Source organism: Odontesthes bonariensis, chromosome 9, assembly GCF_027942865.1.
Source record: "Odontesthes bonariensis isolate fOdoBon6 chromosome 9, fOdoBon6.hap1, whole genome shotgun sequence".
NCBI classification, from domain to species: domain Eukaryota; kingdom Metazoa; phylum Chordata; class Actinopteri; order Atheriniformes; family Atherinopsidae; genus Odontesthes; species Odontesthes bonariensis.
The window spans coordinates 37,907,273-37,929,623 of NC_134514.1; the positions used below are offsets into that span (position 1 = coordinate 37,907,273).

Consider the following 22,351-nt stretch of genomic DNA (forward strand, 5'->3'; position numbering starts at 1 on the left):
GTTTCTGAGGCAGTCACTTTAAAATCACACTCTTGTCCTCTTGTCTCTGTCTTTCTGAGGGTTCAGACCCTCCACAATGTTTTTCCAAGAATTATGCCTGTATGTGAAACGCATGTTGGTCAGATTTTTTCTGAGCCCAGTTTGGCTACATTTTTTCCATTGGGTGTGTATTTACTGACAGCAATTCTGCCTCGTCATATATTATTCTGAACCATGTCTTGTGAGGTTATAGTGACAGGAGTGGACCTTCTTTCATTCGATTTTCTTTAATTCAACAATGAAGGAGAAACAAGAAGGTGGACAGAAAGATGGGTATTGTTTTTTTTTTTTTCACAAAGAACTAAAGATAACCTAAACTTTAGAATTGGATTTTGGATTTTAGAATTGTTTACCTTGCAGCAAACAGTATGAAGTTCATGTTTCATAGGTTGTGTCTTTATTGTAAGTGCCCAAACATCCGAGTTAGCGTTTTAAATGGCTCAGAGGATTCTTCAGTATAATCACTTATTTACTTTTTGCTAAACCTAATTTAAACCCCTAATTTAGATTTTTAACAAACTCCTTGCTAAGGTGAAGTAAGTTTTAAAATACTTCAAAACCCTGCTCCCTTTGTGTTAATTACCATGTTTTTTATTCTTTCTTACCTCTTATGCCTCACACTGAGTCGACTGCACCTTCAATTTAGTTACTTTTTCGTGAAAAAGTGACAATAACCTTAAAGATTTATCTCATCTGACCTTACCACCCCTCTCAAGTTGTTTTCCTATAATTATGTTGCTGACACTTAGAAAAAAAGAAAACAGATGAGCCAAGCTGTAGACACAAGATAGAAGATGGTAACTTTATCTTTCTTTTTCAAAGGCATTATAGGAAAAGTAAAAAAAAAAATAGGGACAGGTGTTTGAAAGAAGTATCTGACTGAAAAAATAATCTGGACAAAAGTCAAATTTGTTCAGGGTTAATATTCAGAAAATTAAAGGGGAAGTTCGTTTTTTTTAAACCTGGACCTTATCTCTGGCATAAAATGCGTTCATGTTCTCACCAATAACAGTTTGGTGAAAGTTGGCGTCCTTCGGAAGATATTTAGATAAATTATTGGTGAAATAAAGACGGGTAATGCCTTATTCAGAGGCTGTATTGTCTCTGCCCTGTTCTCTCCCGTTATATGGAGATACGCCGATCTCCAGTGATCTAAATATCATCTTCTCCTTTAATTTTCTGAATATTAACCCTGAACAAATTCTACTTTTGTCCAAACTTCTCCTTTAATAACTCATATTGTTGATTGCTTTTTAAATCCTGGCACTGATAATCAAGTGTTGGAGGCCATCACATCTTCCTGTTAAGGAGATTTCATTATTTTACTCTGCAGTGGGCTGAAGCCAAGTCTTATGTCAACACTTCCTCGTGAAATCTGATGCTTCCAAGCTTTTAAAAGAAGCCCCATTATGACAGAGTCACTTATGGAGAGATGATTGAGTGGCTCAGAGTGGTGAACTTTTCTCTTCCTGGCTCGCTACTTTTCAGCTCCCTGTTGACTCCATTCACTTTAGAAAATAAATAGCAAATCTTGAGTTTCATCTTTTGTTGTGGGCAGTCACCCATACTTTTTCTTTTGTCTTCATCCACGTCCTGCTTGATATAGGCCCTTATTTGTTAATGAGCATATACATTTTAAATGTACGCATCATTATGATTGGAATCGTGATCCTTTGAATCCCTGTCTAATGCTCAAATTTGAGCTTGTTAAATCTATATTGTTTATCTAATAGTGTCTGCCTTGAGATGTGAATTATGGGAATCAGTGTGCTGTTTCTTTTCTTTTTGCATATGCCATTTAGGATTTTTTCTGAAATTATGAAAACAGAAGTCTCCAGGGCACATTCTATGTGGTAGAAGGAAGAGAAACAGGTGAAAGAAAAGTCCTCGTTACTTTTCCAACAGGAATATTCACTGCACTTCTCCAGCGGTTGTCATTAGAGCTGTGTGTTCGGCAGAGTCTCAACTGCCTCTTTTCCAGGACATGTAATAAAATAATAAATGTGACGTTGAAGGATGTGTCCTCCAGATGACTGCCTCCTCTCCTTCTTTCTCTCCTTGTCTCTCTTTTCCTTTCTGAACATAGTGCTAATGCCATCTTCTTTTTTGGGTAGGATTAAACCACAGCCCAGAAACAGTGCAGCCGCACAGCTCTTTGTTACGGGACAGTTAACTAAAGCGAGCTCTACAATATTTGTTTACTGTGAGGGCTCTGAAAATAAATGGAAGCTGCCACTGCCCCCCATCCCAGAGGCGCCTCACGTTAGCTCTGAACGTAGTAATGCAACAGGACTTTGATGGTTGATGTCGCAGATTGAATTATGCCCTTGAGGAAAAGCTATTAGCTCAGTCGAGAGTCCTCATTTGTTAAATTAAAAGTGGAAATGACATGTGAGTAGTCTTTTCAGTGAATTAAAGTTGCAAAGAAAATAGATTACACTCCCTCCTAGTGGTACAAAAGAAAATCTGGTGGAGAGGATAAAGCTTTCTTGAGAGATGCCCATCTCCTCCTGCTGCTTATTCACTCTGAGTCCATTTTTGTTTTCTAATTTATTGATATTGGGCTACATGGTTGGTAGCTTGGTGCTGTTAGCTTGCCCATTACCGTACTCGTGGTCCTCTATGTAAACCGTTTGCCACCCACATTGAGATCTCATCCCAGATTCGTCTGCTGTGTCACAAGGGCAGGACCCTCAACACTTTTAAGTCACTTCAAGTGAGATCAAGAAGACAAAGCCTTCATTTAAAAAGCAGACGAATACATTTTAGTGGTCACTGTTCCCAGAAGAGACGGGAGCCAAGCTGGGATCTCTGGTCCTGTTGGCAGACTTGGTGCTTGCTGAGGCCTATTCAAAGAAACTCAAACCCAGCCCATCAGCTATGAAACCACAGTGTGGAGCCAGTGTTGTAATGTGCTGATAGGGCTTTACGTGTATATAAATGGTATGTGTGATGACTTCTGTGAATGCAGTGTGTGGTTGCATCTTTGCAGGCTTTTGTGAATTGCTCCAAACATTCCTGTATTAAAGTAAAGATCTTGTGTTCAACAGTTTGACACATTAGATTGAAACTATCTTGTCCTGTAAATAGTGTGAGCTTGTGTACGGCGTATTCCTCAAGCTTGAGTTTCAGCCTCTCAACACCAGTGCAAGCTTGCTCTCAAATTGGCTGGTGTACCGTGGGTTGTTGAAACCAGGAACAGGGACAGAGGCAGGATTGACACAAGAGCATGTTTTCTGCAATTGAAACACTTCATTTTAAATAAGAACTTCCACTTCGCTGAATTTGTATACAAAGTCTGAAATATTTCATCTTTTTCTGGGGCAATAATCAGAAGTTACATGTCGTCTAGTGATGTGCAAAATCCCAGGTTTTCCTTATTCCTCAGCCAGTTTCACTGTAATCAATCAAACAATATGATTGTTTAAATTGCATATCACACATGCTATACGTCTATTTTAGTTTCTCTCTTATTGTATTTTGACGTTACTTTCCACATGTCCTGGATTGTTGGATTGAAAGACAGAAAAACAGGGTCATGCCTAGAAAAAAAAAAGGAAAAACTGCCTCATAGTTAGTGGATGGTTAGCTGGGCTTCTTTGGTAAATAGTTTGTCCTCTGGATGCACTGATGGACAAATGGGTCTGAGGAAGAGTGTGGAGAAAAGGGCCACCTGCAGTGGGCCAGTGCAATATTCCAAGTGTCATCCTTTCACAGGATTACTGTGCAGATTTTATTTCGCAGTCTTTTCCTATTCTCCTCAGAAATCCTAAATATAAACCCAAAAATTTGGACAGAGACCTTTTTCATGACTCCCCTCACCACTTCCCTTTTCCAGATCGCTCTTTCACACAGTGTTGGGCAAACAAAGACATCAACATCTCTGAGCAGTAATTTATGAGGCGCTGACAGCCTGAAGGGAGGCAACAGAAAGACTTTTACCAGCCAAAGGTCTCTCAGCACCTCGTATTGTGAAAGTTTCTTCAACTAGTCGACACACTTTATGCCCCCACAAGCAAAAGTGTTGCATTGAAGTTTTTCACCATGTGTTTTATTAAGTTTTGTATTTTCATCAACCAACTTCATCACAAGGTTTACGTGCTAATCTTTGTCTTCGTTGGACTGGAAAGTAAGAGCATTAGATTGTTGTTCCAGCACCACCTGCATGTGAAGTGTTAAATCGGCTAATTTGGGTTTCTTTTTGTGCAACCGTCCACTGTATGTGTTTAAAATGTTATAGCATCATCTATCAAACTATGTCAAAATGTAAAGAAATGATGCAATATTAGCATTTTGTGTTTATATTTCATACAGATTAAATATATTACATTAGATTCAGTTTATGGACGCAAATCCACAAGTGTTAGATTTTGATGTCTTTATTTATTATTTATCACATTTTATTTATCATTTATTTAGTTTTTTAAACATTTTTAATCTAAGTAAGTATCCTTTGAACAATGCAAGATTTCTTGTTGAAGATGCATACAAACATTCAGTTTTTAACATTATGGCTCTTTTTTTATTTAGTTCTGGTGTGTAACATTTTGGGTGAATTGTCAGAAGAAATGCAGTAATTTCAAAATGTTGTTTTTTATTAAAAGTAGAATCCCATTACAGTAAATCGTATAAACTTAGAAGAGTTCCTTGTCCCTTTGCCATGTTACTGCAGTAGCCCAGAAGGGACAAACCAAGCAGGTTTGTCATACCATAGTTTTTGCCACACGCTTGTATGGGTGAGGTGAGGATATTCATTTGGTTGCAATCTTTGTTTTTTTTCTACTGTCACCACATTCCGAACAATGAACATGTACTTTTTGTATCTTGAACTCACTCACTTCTTATTATGCAGCCATGTCTTCCACTGTTTGTTCTATTAACAAAATTAGATAAATAAATACATCCCTAATTCCAAAAAAGTTGGAGCGCTGTGTAGAAAGTAAATTAAAAACAAACTACAATGATTTGCATTCTCATAAACATAAAAACATATCAAATGTTGAAAGTGAGACATTTGAATACATTTTGAAAATATGAAGTTAAATTTGATGGCAACAACACATCTAAAAATGTTTGGACAGGTTCTTTGGGACTTTTGGGAGAGGAAGTTTGTCTAAAAGATTGGAGCTGCTCAACAGTCCTGGGTACGCTTTGCTGTATTTTTCATTTCATGATGCACCAAAATGTTGGTGAGAGGTATTGACTGTAGGCAGGCCAGGCCAGCTACTTAGTAGCTATGCTGTTGTAATAGATGCAGTATGAGGTTTAGCATTTCGCAGAGTGATTTCCTGAAGGCCATGATTTCCATGACAGAATCATGCCTATTTGAAGATCTGTTTTGAGGATCTTAGACTTCCAATACTAATTTTAAGCATTAAGTATTTTGTACCATTTAGTTTTTCAGCTTTTTTGGGCCCTTGCCCCAACTTTTTTGAGATGTGCTGCCTCCATCAAAGATGAGCAAGTATTTTTCATGAAATAATCAAATGTCTTAATTTCAGCATTTTCTGTTTTCTATGTTCTATACTTTTTCAAATGTTTGAGATTAGTCAATTATTACGTTTTGTTTTTATATTCATATATGAATTGAGTGTGTGTGTGTGTGTGTGTGTGTGTGTGTGTGTTTTATATTTTTCAAACTGAAAATACAGAGTATCATATTGTTGATTACTCTGTATCCATACCTCAATCTTTTTTCTCTTCATCTGACTGTAGACATAAGTGAATGTGGGCTGGTTTCCAAAGGTAAAGGTTAAGTAGCCAGTGTATGACATAACTATGGGTCCTCAAGCACTTAGCCCACCTTGTGTGATCAGCTACAACCGAATTTTACTGTCCAGGTTGGTTATATAGCTGTACAATAATTCCAGGTCTTGCTACTTTTCTCTGATTGCAACCATATGGGCACCATAGCAGCTGAAGACCCTCGTCTGTCTGCTACCTCTGTAACGGTCCTGACATGCTAAATGATACAATAAATGCCGATGAATTCCCTTCAAAGTGAGACACAAAGAGTAGGCAGTTTGGACAGTGTTGTTATGTGGTGCATTTTCATTAACTGATAGCCATTGTATTAATTAGTTAAAGTACCCTTACATTGCTTTAAACTATAAGGCCCTACCATTTACCAGACCATATATACCACTGACCGGTTGCAAATTCCTGAGGGGAAATGCATCCTGGGTAAAGACGAAGAATACATACTACCCTGTTTGAACAGGTTATATGTTAATATGATCTAATATGTTGCTGCTATTTTATTTTGATAAGATGAAGATGTTTACAGTTTACAGTTGTTTACACATTTTCCATTGGCAGTCATTTCAGTGTCCCCCGCTCCCTGCATGCAAAACAGTCTTGTAAGTGTTTTTTGTAACTCCCATTTCCTTGTCGACAATTTGATATATTGTATAAAACTGATCAAAATGATTGCTTTCACTGAATCTAAGAGTTCAAGTCTGAGTGTCATGAAATGATCCAATGAATATCTACTTTATACATGAAAACTCTGATGAGTAGGTCTCTGTTTTAAAGGCAAAATGATCCCATTCTGTTACAGAAAACTATATGTTTTGGAGCTACTTGTTCTGTTGGGGGGATGAAATTGGTTGAAGGACAGATATTCAGAAGTCTTATTTAGTTAGAGGGAGCGAATGTCTAACTTTGTAAACTTGCTCTTAGCTCTGATAAAAAGCTACTTTTCCATAAACCTTTTGGTTTGCAGACTTTCTCATTTGGTTCCAGTACATATGCTATTCAATCAAAATTCATTTCAGTTTGGCATGTTGAAGGGACACCAAAGCCAGGTTGCACCACTTGGACTCCACTCACAGCATTCTATCTTTGTTTTCATTTTGAACATGACTAAACTTTGTACTTTTTTTCCTCTCCTGAAGCAAAGCTAAGCCGCCACCGCAGATCTCCCCGAGCAAGTCCAGTGGAGGAGAGTTCTGTGTGGCTACCATCTTTGCCTCATCTCGCTCCTGGTTCATCACTAACCCCAACATGAAAAGAGACAAAGGTTAGGCTCTGCTCACAGGTGCTCTTTACATGTTTACCCAGTAGCCTGGCACAGTAGATGGAAGGAAGTCTCCCTTATAACTCAAAACAAAGATTGGCCCTTTACCTGTCATTTTTTTTTAACCATTGCATTGTTTCTCATCCTCCTCACAGATCAGTCACGGCAGTCAGTTGTTGATTCACTGTACATAATCAGTTGCTACGGTAACTTGGTGGAGCATGTCCTGGAGCCTCGGCCAATTAGCACTGCACAAAAGATTAGCGATGATACACCTTTGGAGCTCAGCACCTCTCCAAGGGCCTGCTGGATTCTAGCCAGGTAATATTGTGTTGAACTGTATAGCTTCAACGTGTCTTGAGTACTGTCGGTCTTACGGATTGTTTTTCGTCTCCTGGACAAGGACTCCACAGTGGAATGAGTTACAGCCGCCCTTCAACTCCAACCATCCCCTCGTCTTGGCCTCAGATCTGGTGCAGTACTATCAGTGTCTCCTTGCTGGTAAGTACACAAACTTACCAAATAGCATGTAAATCAACAAATCATGGCTAATTCACTAAAAAAAGAATAAGAAAAAATGCATTTGTTTCAAGTTTCAACTCATTACAATCCAGATACAGAAGGAAACTATATAAATATGTAGCAGCGCTGGGGTGTTGGATCGGGCTTTTAGAACCTATGTGACTCTGGCTTTGTTTTAATTAGTCCTTATACTTCTCATAATGCTGTTCAAACAGTGTATTTGAACTGTATATAAAAAAGCCCCTTGATCTTATATATTTCCTTATTGTAATAGCAAAATGATGAAGATTAGGAAAAAAATCAAAACATTGCAGACAGCATTGCTCATGCAAAAGCACAACTTGAAGATGAGAACAAGAAAACAATGGAAAACATGTTCATGCTGCTCCATTTATTGTAATTATATGAAATATTAATATCAATAAAAGGGAGTTTAGATATGAATCGACTGAAGTATTGAATCATTGAAGTATTGAATCACTGAAGTATTGAATCACTGAAGTATTGAATCACTGAAGTCTTGAATCACTGAAGTATTGCCTGGACTTGGCTGTGTGTTTTGGTTCACACAAACCTGTATGTTTTCTCTACGTACTGTGTGCACCATTAGTCGGGGGGTGACCCCTTTTTGTGACTGACTTCCCATGTTGACTTTGTTGAAAGCAGGTCGCCAGCCTCTTATTGGTGTCACGTGCTGAGAAGGGGCCTTTCTCGTCAGCATCCAGAGGCTTAGGAGAATTAAATTTGTACAATTTCTACCATTTCAAATCATATCTTTTTCGGTTTTGAGTTCCAGCCTTTGGCAACCACTCCACTAGCCTGCTTCAGGACATGCCAGCGTAACGCTGTGGGATGCCGCATTCAGACCAATTAGCTGACACCCTAAACTCCCTCTAATTCAATAACAAGTACAGAGCAGTGAGCACTGTAGGTTGCTGTCTCAGAGGCCATTTTGTAAAAGTGCAGTGTGCACATGGATGGCCACACATAGAATCAATCCACCCCCGTGGAATAGGATGGCGTTTTGAGCTCATTCCATAATTATAAACATACAAAATGTGAAATGAATTCTTGTGGGTGCTTCAGGCCAAGTGGTAGCAGTGTTTACAGTAATCTCTCATCTCATCTCCATTGACTTCTGCAGTGCTTCAGGTCTAACTGGTAGGATATTTTCCCAAATTAGTGCTAATGGTCTCTCCTAGTGTCAGAGCAATGAGAACGCGTTGGACTGACGGGCTCGGGCGTCAGCTTCTTCCACCATTCTCTGCCAGCATGGGCAATGGAGCTGCCTGCATAATGAGAAAGATGCATTGCATTAACATTTGCATCCAATTAACAATAGTCAGATAACACCACATTGGTTTCTTATTCCTTTAACCAACCAAGTGTGAAGCAATGCAAGGTCAAAAAGCTTGAAACATAATTGTTCAACCCCCTATACACTGCTTGTGCTCTTGCCATTTGCCCTTTGGGTCAGCATCCTGTACACCAATACCAACAGCAGAGCTTCTCTTCTGTGCCACCTCTATTTCTGGGCTTTGCACCCAGACAGAGACTCAACATTTTGTTTCTCCGTGCCCCTTGCCAGCCCTTTCCTCCAGGGCTTGGCAGCACAGTCAAGAAGTGATGTAGGATAAAGAATCAATTTGACCTTAGGATGAATTACTGCACAGCCGTAAGTTCCATGTTCAAGTGCCTCCTGCTAAGAATGCAGATGAAGACACGGAAAAGCAACAGAAAAGACACAATTCTGACTCACTAATCAAATTGTGCTGTCAGAGACGATGTTACATTGCCAAACTATCAGCACAAGAGAAAACAAGTGACAAATCAGAAAAAAAGATGAAAGATTTCAGTTGGATTAGAAGTACTAGAAGAGTCAATGTATCCACGAATTTCCCCTTAAGATAATTGCCGTGGAGTCGAACCATCTCAATAAAGTTGGTGCAAAACATAGAAGTGCGTACATTTGATTGATAGGCAATGGTCTCTGGTCTCGTGGCTCTATATTGGATGACCCAGACTGATTAAAAATGCAGTTTGCAAAGAAAGGAATAGGAAAGGGAAAGGAAGGGCCAGGGTCAGGCCAGACCGGAGCCTCCAGGATGGGAAGATAAAAGGCAGCGGTGGCGCCACTTCATGGTCACAATCTCCACCTGTCCATCTGCGGCAGCTACTGGCAGCACTCAGCCCTGGAGAGGGTGGAGAGACACAGCACATCTTAGGAGAGATAAGGAAGAGAGACTCACATTATACAGTATATTCACAAATAGAAGATATGCTGTGCTAAAATGTGGCAGTCTGAAGGCAGGGTTTTTGTATTAGGGGAATCCTTCATTGCTGAGGTTGAATGTATGTATCCTCAGAAGTGCTTATTACTCTTTTTTCTTTTTCTCTGACCAAAGGTATCAGAATTACTTAAAAGCAGAATAAATTAATGAAGATATACGTAAAATGTTCCTACCTCGTTTGCTATGTTGAAGAATGTTTTTCTTTTATCTCCAATGATTAGTCTTTTTCAGATATTATTTTTTTGGATAGATATTTATCTCACCATCCACAGCATATTTTCCGCTCTCTTTCCCCCTGACTGCAAAGTTGCTCGTAAGCAAACTAACCAGTTAATAATTTCCTCCAGCACTTCTGGCAGGCAGTTTGGAGCCTGGTGATAGTGGCAGCAACAGAGGTTATACATTTTGGCCCTAACCGTGCCCTCCCTAACTTTCATATATTGTGCTAATTGTGGAGACTGATTGACTGCCTGGCTGTGCTTGGCAACTCTCCTGGGACTTTGAGGCCTATGACAGGCCAGCCACATTTGCCTCGTCAATAGATCTAATTGCTCTGAGAAAGGGGCCAGTGAAGGCTTTGGAACATCAGGCGTTTGGTAAAGAGAAACCATGGCGCCATTACTGGGTCAGTAATCAAAGAGAGAGAGAGAAAGGATGAGGTAAGTGTAGCGCTGGCTGAATGAAGGAACTGTCAGTCAAATACGTCTTGAATGATATATAATGATTAACCTATCCTATTCTGTAAGTACGCCAGCACCTATCTGCCAGAGGAGCACTGAAAGGAGGAAAGTGAGAAGAGACAGGTTGAACAGTTAGGAGGGAGTCCAGCAAATGATGTGTAGCGTCCAAGTATGGCTGTTCAAACTGGAAAGAGCTGAGCTAAAAGATATCAAACTTTAAAAAATACTCGTGAAACAGATCAAGGTAAACAATTAAGATGACCTAGACAAGACAGCTGTCCTCTGTTCACTGTGCAGCCAGATCCATCAGATTGTTAGCTCCTTATCTTTCCCTGGAGATCAGCCTGCCTGGGCCCTGGCCCCCTGTCCCCAGGAGGTCGGGCTACATCAATACCTAGGCAGCCTTTGTACTTGTTCTGACTCCTTGCTTCGCTGCTCTGGCTAACAGGCCACTGACTATTGGCCTTTGGCGTAGCAAGACACCACCTCTCCACTGTCAATAAAGACAGTGTCACAGAAATCTCTATTCATCGGCCGTGTAGAAGAGGTTGTTTCTGCTTATGTGGGCACGTGAGCACATGATCCAGTCACCAGAAACAGGAAGGATGTAAGCAACGAGGTACTTTCTTTCAAGATATGGCTCGAAATGCTCTTTTCTAAATGTCAACTGAAGTTCAACTATCATAACTCAATAAGCTTGGGAGTCATGACTACTAACTAACGATGATGTCATGTGAAATTTAAAGTTACTTTTTGTCTTTGTGTTTTCTCTGTACTTTGGGTGAATTTGAAAAAGTTGCCTCATTAATTTGAATAGCATTTTTACAATTATAAATTATAAATACAGTTAAAAATGATCAGTAAAAAACTAATCTGAGCTCAACCTAGTTGGCAGCTCGTTCATGCTCGAACTATTTTCTTAGCGGTGGCGGAGTAATATCAACGAACATCCAGTACAAAATGTCAAATAAAACACGACAGAAGCAACTTTTCGCAACGAAATTTGATATGGATTACCAGTGCACACCAGTAACCACTCTGGTGAGTTGATGATTTTGAAAACAGACGTTTATGGTGCTTTAACGGACCTTTTTTGACATGCATATGACTTGCCATCCGGAGACAGCAGTAAAATTCAAAAAAGCAGTGAGGGGGGTTCTAAAACATTGCAGACGACTCATAAAAGAAGCTTAATGTTGAAAATACCGCAGTTCTCCTTTAAGTTTGCAGAGAGATAAAGAGTTAAATGAATAACTGTACATGTTATTGTCCACAGAGACATGATAGCCTGAGACTGTAATTGTGGATGATTAGTAGTAAACATTAGTAGTGTTGTTGTTCACATTGTTATTGTTAAATTGATGCTCTTCCATTAATCTTTGTTAATTTAGAAATAATTGTAACATAGTCCTTCTTCATTTGTTGGTGTGCCTCTAAATCCATTAATAACACAACACAACCACATTTACTGTACCAGCAGCCAAACATTCAATTTATGCTCTTGAGTTTTGGCATAATATGTTTGAAATTGCAATAATTCAATGCATTGTCTTCTGAGAGCCAGTAAAAACATTATGGAAGCAGAGAGCCATGTTGCGTGTACATAACTCCAGCTGCCGGTGTCAGGCTGGCTCGTGACATGCACACTAACGCACACAAGCACACTGAAGGTTGTATTTTGGCTCGATCCACAGGAATGACCACTAGCTTCCCACAATGGAGCCTCGCTCCTATTCTGGCCTTTGAAAGTCTCTCTTATCCACCCACTGGAAACCTGATCCAGCCAGTCCACCAAATGCTTCAGAACATCAATAATTAATTAGGGAATAGCTATTGGCCCCAAGGGTCATAGAGCAAGAAGAGAGAGAGAGAGAGAGGGAGAGGCATGGAGGAGGAAATCAGGGAGTCGTGATTTTGTTTAATAAGTAACACAACGCCGGCTTTGTTTCTCTCTCTTCCATTTTAAAAGGACACGAGAAACCTTCTCTGACCCTTTCTCTCTCTCTCACTCCGTCTTTCTCTCACACACATTCTGGATGTTGCTCCCTTTCTTCTGTGTGGCATCGGTAGGTCATTAAAGGGTCAGTTCACCCAAATAACAACACATTTACTGTACAAGCAAGTCCTTGCCATGCTGGTAGTTTGGCTTTTAATGGCCCAGGTTTTTAAGTGGATCTCAATTCTTTCTTCTACCTGCCGTCAATTACAGTGAACATAAATTGAATGGAGTTTGTGGTTTAAAAATCTCCAACAAAGTCTGAAAATAGGAAAACCAAAAAGCTTTTCCACATGTCAAAGTCACGTGGAAAAGCTTGGGTAACATAGCTGACCTTCTGAGTGGAGGATGACCAAACTACTCACTGAGCCGCAGCCAGCAGGATTCAACAATGTTCACAAATTAGAGTCCTTCTGCAGTCCTAACGGCTCTTTGAATAATATTCATCACGATGGAACTCTGGAAAGATGCTTGCCATGTCAAACATTCTGCAGATTTCATGGTAGAAATATTTGATTATGTGCAGCTCGATCAAACTTCACCTGGTAAACTATGATTAATAATCTGCCTGTCATTATTATTATTTTCAGCATTATTTCACCATGTCCGCCATTGCTCATTTTAAGGTATTCCAAAGTACTTGAATATATATTTTTTTGACATCATAATAGTTTACTATTGCATTAATAAGCAATCGAATGTTTCTGATAACTGGAATAAATCATGCTATTACATCGGCTGTGGAAGTGTTTGGTGTTGCAGTTTAAGCCTTTTGCCATGACACGTAATCTAAGTTATTAAGCATAAGAAAAATGTAAGATATGTTATATACATTTATATATCCAAATCTGTATTTACACTATCAAAGAACTTGTAAACAAGGGTATTGTGATGAGCATTTCATTTCAGAAGTTGGTTCTAAACATTTTGGTTCTTGTTGAAGTAGTTTAACTGTGTAGATGGCAATGTTTGCTCAGCCCTTTTGGACATATTCTTTTCTGAATTATTGATGCAGCACTCACAAAATTAGAAGCAAGTTTAAGCAACAGCCAGACCTTATCATTCAAAATGGAAATGTGTGAGTATGTTGGGGTGAAGTGTGGATGGGGGATGATGTGACATTCGCTCCAGAGGTGTCAAACACCAGACTACCTTCATGAATGGTGTCTGAACACCTGGCATATGAGTGTGGAAAAAGACAAGAGTGCCTCCTGTACTCCAGATGTGGACTTGACAAGTATATTAGCCATTCCTGTGTTAAACAAACCCCATCCCTGAGGTGGGAGACAGAGAGAGGACTGATTCAACACATTAGGCCTCATTTTCCACGCCTGCTTATTCAAGCCTGCAGAAGCCCCATCTGTCTCTAAGTCTCTCTGTCACTTTCTCTCTCTGTGCCTGTACCACACACAGTTTTTTCTCTCACACTTTTTTTATACCATTGGGTTTTCACACGCATTGGCACGCACTCATATGCCCATCGGAGAACAAGGACAAATTACGCATCTCTTTTTTTTCTTGTCCTTACTTTCTTACCAGTTTTGGATCATTTTACATTATATTAGATTAGATAGAACTTTATTGATCCCTTTGGGAGGTTCCCTCAGGGAAATTTACTATAAAAAATAGTATAAAAACTATACATGCATATATTCATATACCGTATGTACGATAAAGATAGATAATAATAAAATAAAGAAATCCCAGCAAGATCCTTTTTCACCCTTTTTAAAGGTGGGCTCCTAAATACTAGCTTTTGTGTCGTCTGCCATCAAGTTAAAGTTCTTGTTTTTGTGTTCAGCTGGAGTGTTTTGGTATTGAATGTTCCTATGAGTCAAGCTTCAATGACACCAGTACACTAGTACTAAACGTATAACACTTGTAATTTTACTTAGTGTAAATAGCTGCTGCTCTGTTTTCTCCTTTTTTTGTTTTCGTACATTTGTCTGTGAAATTCAAAGATACTTTTTTTGGCTTTAAAACTACAAAGACATTGAAAAACAGCGGGAAATATTGCCCATTGTTCTTGTGTGACATGATATCTTCTGTTTTATCCATCTTTTTTTACCTTTCTTTTTCTCTTCCCTCAGCGATGCCACCAGGAAGTCCAGGGCCAATCACGCGTCACGAGTCATCAGACAGCCTGGCGTCGGACCATAGTGGCCAAGACGATGAGGAGTGGCTCTCTCAGGTAAAATCTCTGACTTAAAAGGCAAGACTGTACTGTACGCCAGATGTGGACTGGACAAGTATGATTGAAAATAATTGCAGCGTGTGTTTTGACGCACGTTGTGTGGCGCCAGTGCGTTCTGTCCTTAAGACAAGCAGGCTTTTTCCAATGTTAATCAATGGGGTGACATCCACTTGCTGGTTCTTCTGGTGTCGGCTTACAGGGTTGCTTTGGACAATTCAGGGCCCTGTCTCACTGAAGTAAGACAACATTTTTCATAGTTTGATTTTTGACATTGAGCTACTTGGTGCATTAATAAAGAAAGAAAGCCACCCAACCAGGAAGTCATTTCACAATAACGGATATTCACATAGTTAAATGTCCGAAGGGATGTTAGTTCCGTGATGAATGAAGCCAATAGTAATTCAAAGTGATTCATGCCCTGCTCTCACACCATTGAGAGATATGCTGTTTATTTTCTACTTAAATCTATGCAAGTGAAAGCCCCTCAGGAGATGGTGAACCCTCTTATGCTAAAGCGTTGTTTTCTGTTTCAGTGTCAAACTCAAATTGATAAACCAGGCTTTAACTGGGACCTGCTGTGCCTTCTAAACAGCACATTTAACAGTAGTTCAAGTTGCTACTCATTAGTTAGTGAAGACCAAAGAATTTGGAAGGTGAATTTTGAGCTAAAGTTCATCAGGTTAAGAGAGGCATTACTGTAAATAAATGGTTGTCCATGTAAGCAGGGTGAACATTAGAGCTACTATTTCTTTAAACATATGCTATATTGTTACATGCTTCCATGAAACTAAAGGGGATCATTTGCATTTTTATGGAAGTATCACATCTGAACAGTGACCTGTTTTATCATTATGTTTTTAAAACTGTTTGAAAGTTAGGGGTTGACAAAGCAAGTCTGGCCATTTTTCTATCCCAAGTGTCAAGAATGCCCTTCAAAAAGTATTAAAAAAAAATCCATTGTTCATTTTATTTTCATTTGGCATATTCAGTGAATTGCTTTCATGCACATCTACTTCTTCTATCTTTTAACTGTTGTATTACTGCTGTCTCCTATCTGATTACAAATGCAATCCAAAATTGTACGACTGTGTTCATTGTATTTCCTGAAGGCATGACAGATCCAGTACACTCACCCTGTTTTTTTCAGCTTGGTTAACCCTCATAGCACTCATCTCTAGTGTCGGCAGGTAACCCACTACATTTGCAGCATCAATAATTCCAGTGCATGCATAATTGATTGGCTAAAATGCAACCCACTTAGCTTGCAGAGGTTCTGGTTCATATCTGCCATGATCGTTTGCCAGGAGCAAAACTATCCATTGCACTAACCTGTATTTTCTGCAGCACACTGTCAAAGTAGTTGTAGTGATGCATTCGTCAGTGGCATGAAATGTACCTGTGCACATTTTTATAACTTGGCCAGTAACTGAGGTGATTTGTAAGTATCTTCTATAGAACCATTTAAACTCTCTGAATTAAGGATAAACAGAGCAAACCAACATGAAACATTTGTGTCAGGATCAGTTATACAGGGCGACCTGTTCCTGTTCCAGTCCTTCCAGAGAATGTGTAGACACCGAGGTGAAGCACTACTCCCTTCATTTCATTATTTCATGTCAGCTGTTTTCATTAGATTATCAGTGGCCATTTCTGCTTTTCTTTTACATTTTGGATTGATTGGCCATCCCCTGATGAAATGTGGTTTGTGACCCCACTGCTTCAGTTCTCTGCCATGCTGAGCCTTTTCTCTGCCTGTCACTCTCAGTTGCTCCGAAACCGGCTGTCAGTGGAGTCCACCACAGGTCCTTGCATATCATCCGTTAGGTCCAATGTGATTGGAGCAGTTGATGAATTGTTAAACAAATACAACTAAGACTTTTTGCAGTCGATAATGCAGCCTTACTACATATTGTGCAAGTGCTTTTTGTCTTGAGCTATCTTTGCGATGGTAAAAGCTAAGGAGATCTGGGCCACATTATTTATTTGTGTTGCTTAAACAGAGACTGTTTGCACTGATTGGCATCATGTGGTAAAAGTGTGAATGAAAGTAGAACTTGAAAAAATGGCTCTCACAGGCATTCTTGTGGAAAAAGCTGGAAGAAGTTCGAAGAAGCCAAAGATGGTGGAATAAATAACAAATAAAAGAATAACTTTTGCCTTTCGATGTGATAGTTTGAAGCATCCCGAGTCTTTTGTGCTGGAAGTGCTCTTTCATAGAGCCCATGGTGTCTGTGCGTGTGTACTAATAAACAACTTTATTTTAGCAGTTGTATGCTTCGGGGTGTCGTTTTGGACAATAAGGGCAAATCTGCTGCAATTTGTCACCTGCTCTGTCCAACAAGTCTGGAAGTGGAAGGACTGATGTTCCACTGGACAATAACATCTGGGCCCTCCATTCTGCTGCTGAGACAGCACAGTGGCAGCTGTTTGGCTCTGCAGTTAGGCGTGACATCGATGGTGTTAACTGGCAAACATGCACACATGCTAAGTGACAATCATGCTGTCTCCTTCTGTGGCCTAATTTGCACAGCTGTGATAGCCTACACATAAATAAAAGTGTACATGCATATAAGGTAGTGTACATATATGTTTGAACACTGACAATTTCAGTGCTTTGCAGAAATATATTCAAGCTAAATCTTGTAAATAGACAGAAAATGCAGGCCATCTACTTTAACTCACAGGTTTTCCTTTAAATATGGGATTTAACAATCAATGCTCTTCTCTTCTCAAGAAAAATGTAATTGGACAGTTTACTCAGAAGATGTCTTTTCATTAAAAGGTGCAAATGTTCTTTCATAATTTATTTTCATTCATGACTTTTTCAACGTTTCCAAAACCAATTAAAATGCCTTGGAGTTGATGGCATCCACAACATGCCATCAGAGGCGAAAGGGGCCAATCCTTCGGCTGCCAAAAGCCAAACAAATCCATCAGAGAGGTGGCATGAACATTAGGAGGGACTGATTTAAAATGTTGGTGCACCCTGAGAGGAGGATGAAAAAACAAACACTGGTGACCTTTGCTAGATAGAAAGTTTTAAACGACCACAAACACAGCAGTGGTGGATGATCACGGTATCCTTGACAAATAAAAGGAAAAAAAGATGAACATTGAGACAAATCTTAAGAATAGAAAGGACAGATTCTACTGTGCAGACACAGGATCAATAACGTGTATTGATTTAATGAATGAGGACAGAGGAACCCAGATGAATTCTGAAGCACCGTATGATACTATCTGCTTGGACTGGGCCAAATGAAAGAAAGTTGATTGGATGGCACTTCACAGTATGAGATATCTAGTGGTGCGAATGAAGAAGAATCCTTTTTCAGCTTTTCCAGTGCATTGAACCAGTTTGACCTGAGTGTAAACTTGCTGGGACTGAATGACCCTTCCCAAAAGAACCAGAACCTTCGCTGGTATAGAGCTGGCCACACTTGCTGATGATCAGCAGATTTCCTGCAGTGGGCTTCTCCTAAGCGTCCTATGGAAGCAGGAAGGATGGACTTTGCTTTTCATACGCTGCTCTTGCTTTTCGCTTCGTGTTTGTCAAACAAATATTGAGAGTGTAATCTTTCATGCCTTTTTTATTCTTCCAAAGTTGTATTTAGCTCATTTTAAGACAAATTATTTTTTATTTTGTCCTCATAGATGAGAGCTTAGTATTGAAAGAGAATTGAATTTTACTTTAGTTTTGGCTTGATTGTATAATAAGACTGTATATCACCCCAAGGCGAATTTAAACAAGAAAGTCAACTCTAACTTGGTCGCCACGTTATTATTTTTACGTTTTGAACTTTTTTTATTTTTGGCTGAGACTTGCATTGTAAAATTTAGTTTAAGACCATTTTCACCCATGTAAGGAGCCCCTCACAAGCTGGAACAAACTTCCAATTAAGAGTGTTTGAGATGTTGGCACCTGGCAGCCACAGTCGGGCCAGACGAGCTGAGTGCTGGGATGATGCGAGACACGGATCACTATGAAGGAAAGATAATGAAAACTGAACAGTGAGATGCCAAGAGGGGTGTTAAGTTCTTCAGGGAGCTGGAAAGTCAGAGTTAGTGTGGGAGAGCAGGGAAAAGTGTAAGTCTAAGGAAGGAGATAGTTCGAACATTTGAAAGCACGAGAAGATGGAGAATGGAAGAGGCAGCAGTTCAATGCTTTTCTTTAGTAACTCATTTTGTAGCTTTCTCCCATCTTTCACATTAATGCCACTCAGTGTCGGCCCCCATGGACCGCCTGCCATACCAGTGTCATCCCAGCAGGCTTCACCTCAGCCTAATTATGGGATGTTGCTGGTGTCATACTTTTGTAAACCTCTTTGGAAGGCTTTCTATTTTACTATCAGCACTCTTAACATACACAAGAGCTTGACAAATTCTAATATCATTGTCATTTGACTTTTTTTTCGATGCCATGTAACTAAAATCTCAATACTTGGGATGAGTATTGCTACGCTGAATATCTTCTTTTTTTCACAAACTGACTGATTAGTTCAAGAGGTCAGGTAGATTTAAAGAGAGTTTTATTATTCATTCTTGTAAATCACTTTGCAGAGGAAATATTTTTCCAACATTTATGGTCTCCATTGGCTTTTCTAATTGCCTAAATTTCCTTTTAGCATCACCGATAGTATATCAACAACTCTGGCTGTGATGGATATTGGAAGTACAGAAAATAAATACAATGCATGTAAAAACACCTTCTAAAACTGCTGATATTCCTATTAGCCTGGGCTCAACATACTAACATGTTAAAATGAGAAGCTCAACAAGGTAAACATCCTGATAAGCATCATCATGTCCTTTCTGATATCAGTTATATACTGTTGTAAAATTAAATGAATTGAAAATACTTTATTCATGCCAAAGGAAAATGATACTGTTGCAGTGATTTTGCACATTTATTTTTTAAGCTTTTATTCTAAACACTTACTGCTGCTGGCAGGAGGGACCTCCTGTATCTTTCTTCTTTCCATCTTAGCTGGATTCAATTCAGTTTTATTTATATAGTGCCAAATCACAACAGATGCCACTTCAAGGCACTTCAAAAATACAATCAAATCCAATTAATTGAATTCCAAATTAGTCCAATTCATGCATACAACAGATTGCATCGAAACTTCGCTTCAATCTAATCTCCCATTCTGAGCATGTGCCGAAGAAGCCTCAAACTGATTACACTCTGTTGTTTCAACATAATGTCATGAAGAGGATGGTCAGTGTTGTTATTTATATGAAGCAACGTGTCTGCAGCATTCTTCTTTTAACAATCAGCTTCAGAGCAGTCTCCAGCACGGAGCCAGTCTTCTTTGTTCAGTTTGATCAGTTTCTTTGAGTCACTGGCTCTGATGCTACTGCCCCAACATATTGGCTGCAAAGCAGATTGCGCTCTCCACCATATACTTATGGAAGATATGCAACATTTTGGTGCAGACAAGGGATTTGGTGTCTAATTTCGGGTTTTACTTGACATTTGCAAAGCTCAATTAGCTGCTCTCGTTAGTAAATGACTCTTCCATTGGCTTAGCAACTCATCATAACAGTCAAAAATATGAGAAGAATCCACTCGAGCGGCACGGCTTCCAAACCAGTGCGGAAAAATCTCTCAAATCAATTATTATCTGGAAAAAGTATTTTGGTATAACTCACAAGAAATACAAAATACTCACAAAACTAGCGGAACTACTGCAACTGTCAGCCAGCTTGACGCAGTGCATCCTTGAACAGAAGTAAAGAATGAGATAAAAGATGCTTTTGTACCTAAATACTGTGACATATTTAAGGTGCTGATGATCCTGTCTTTTCACTAACATTCTCAGGTGGAGATTGTAACCCATACAGGGCCCCATCGGCGCCTGTGGATGGGCCCACAGTTTCAGTTCAAGACCATTCATCCATCGGGCCAGACCACAGTCATCTCCTCATCATCCTCAGTGCTTCAGTCCCAGGGCCCCACTGATGTGCAACAGCCTCTCCTGGACTTTGACACAGACGACCTGGACCTGCACAGCCTAAGGTATTTTAGAACTACCGAGTATTTGGCACTAAAGAACAAAACTCAGCTAACTCAGCATAAACTACATATGGCACCTGCAACTTAATTAACCTAATTTTTAGAATTGAATACAAATCAGGAGCTGGCCACTATAATTTACCACTACAGTTACTGCCTCATGCAAGCAGCATTACACTTTATCACTAAACAAAAAAGGAAGTCTCCCTTTCCGAATCCTTTGGATCAGTATATTACAAAACCAAGAAAACAGAAGTCTGTCAAGCAACTAGAAGGGAGTTGATTGTCAGAAGTATGGATGAAGTATCTGAACACAGGAAGGTTTGAGCAAGAGCAGAGCAAAACAACAAGCAAGCAGGGACAGCTCGATTGCATGGGCAGAGTATTCAGGGGGAACATTGCAATATGTGTGAAAACAAGACCTCATGATCTCCAATTGAAGGACTATTATGCTTCACAATAAATACATGAATATAGATCCAGTGAGAGAGTTGAAGATGGCACTCAGGGCGTATTGTATTGTGCAAGTAATAGTTGGCACTCAATGTGTGTGTGTGCAGAATCCAGCCAGTACGTTCAGAGCCAGTTAGCATGCCTGGCTCATCCCGACTGGTGGCTGATCGCCGAGGACAGTCCAACATCATGGACACCGGATCAGGTAGGATGCTTTCTGTTTTTACACTGTTAAATACCACCACTTCTGCTCTGCCATAAACATGTACTGCTTGTAATTCTCCAGTTTCATTCTCCTCCACCTACTTCAGTTAAGTCAATGCAATGTCTAATGCAATGACTTGGTTGTGTTTCATTTTGTTCCCGTCTGACCCATTGATTGGATCAGCTGAGGCTGTCTGACTCTTTAATGATGCTGTCATTGTGCGCCCCAGTTCTTGCATTTATCCTCAACATTACACCTCACACCCCATCCTGACTGAAACTCAGGCAATACAACGACGAAATTTCACGAGGGCGTCCTGATATGCAGCTTTTGTCGGGAGTGATTCTATTGGTTCAGAAAGTACTCACTTGAAACACCGCCCATGCGGCCTCCCTTCGGTTCAGATCTCTGTGGTACGGGTGTTTGGGGTCATAAACCATTGGGTACTTTTCCACGGTAAAGATCAGCTTCTCCCCGTCCATTATTCCCTGAGTGATGCTAACCTGTTGCTTACTAGCTTGTCAACAGGAAGCAGCGTGTTCATTTCAACCAATAAGAAGTGTTTAGGGGCGGGACGCCGCCGCGAAATGTCGTCCAGATAGAGACAGCGCGAGCGATTTTATAAGGGGTCGGCATGTCGGTCAGGATGAGGTGTTAGGGTTAGGGTTAAACCATCATAGGGTTAGGGTTAGGGTTAAATCATCATAGGGTTAGGGTTAGGGTTAAATCATCATAGGGTTAGGGTTAGGGTTAGATCATCACAAGCTGTGAAGTCGCAGAAGTAGGGATTCAAGTGTTTATTTACCAGCTACTAGTCCTAGGTTGGCTTTTTGTTTTCCTGTGTGACCGGTGAAAGCTAAACGAAAAGACTGACTTTTGGGAAAAAAAGAGTGTTCCACTGGTTTTTTACTTCCTGGAGTTTTGAATGTTATCT

At 39.8% G+C, this 22,351-nt stretch overlaps 1 protein-coding gene across 3 annotated transcripts in view; it reads left to right on the forward strand.

The window, feature by feature from the left end:
• The window catches only part of bcas3 (BCAS3 microtubule associated cell migration factor), a 401,519-nt gene that overhangs the window by 140,461 nt on the left and 238,707 nt on the right, over positions 1-22,351 (forward strand). For all 3 annotated transcript variants that reach the window (XM_075474182.1, XM_075474183.1, XM_075474184.1), the window contains 6 exons: positions 6,936-7,060; positions 7,213-7,378; positions 7,461-7,558; positions 14,637-14,737; positions 20,566-20,762; positions 21,320-21,417. In XM_075474182.1, the coding sequence (XP_075330297.1) occupies positions 6,936-7,060; positions 7,213-7,378; positions 7,461-7,558; positions 14,637-14,737; positions 20,566-20,762; positions 21,320-21,417 (785 nt within the window). The remainder of the gene's footprint in view (positions 1-6,935; positions 7,061-7,212; positions 7,379-7,460; positions 7,559-14,636; positions 14,738-20,565; positions 20,763-21,319; positions 21,418-22,351) is intronic.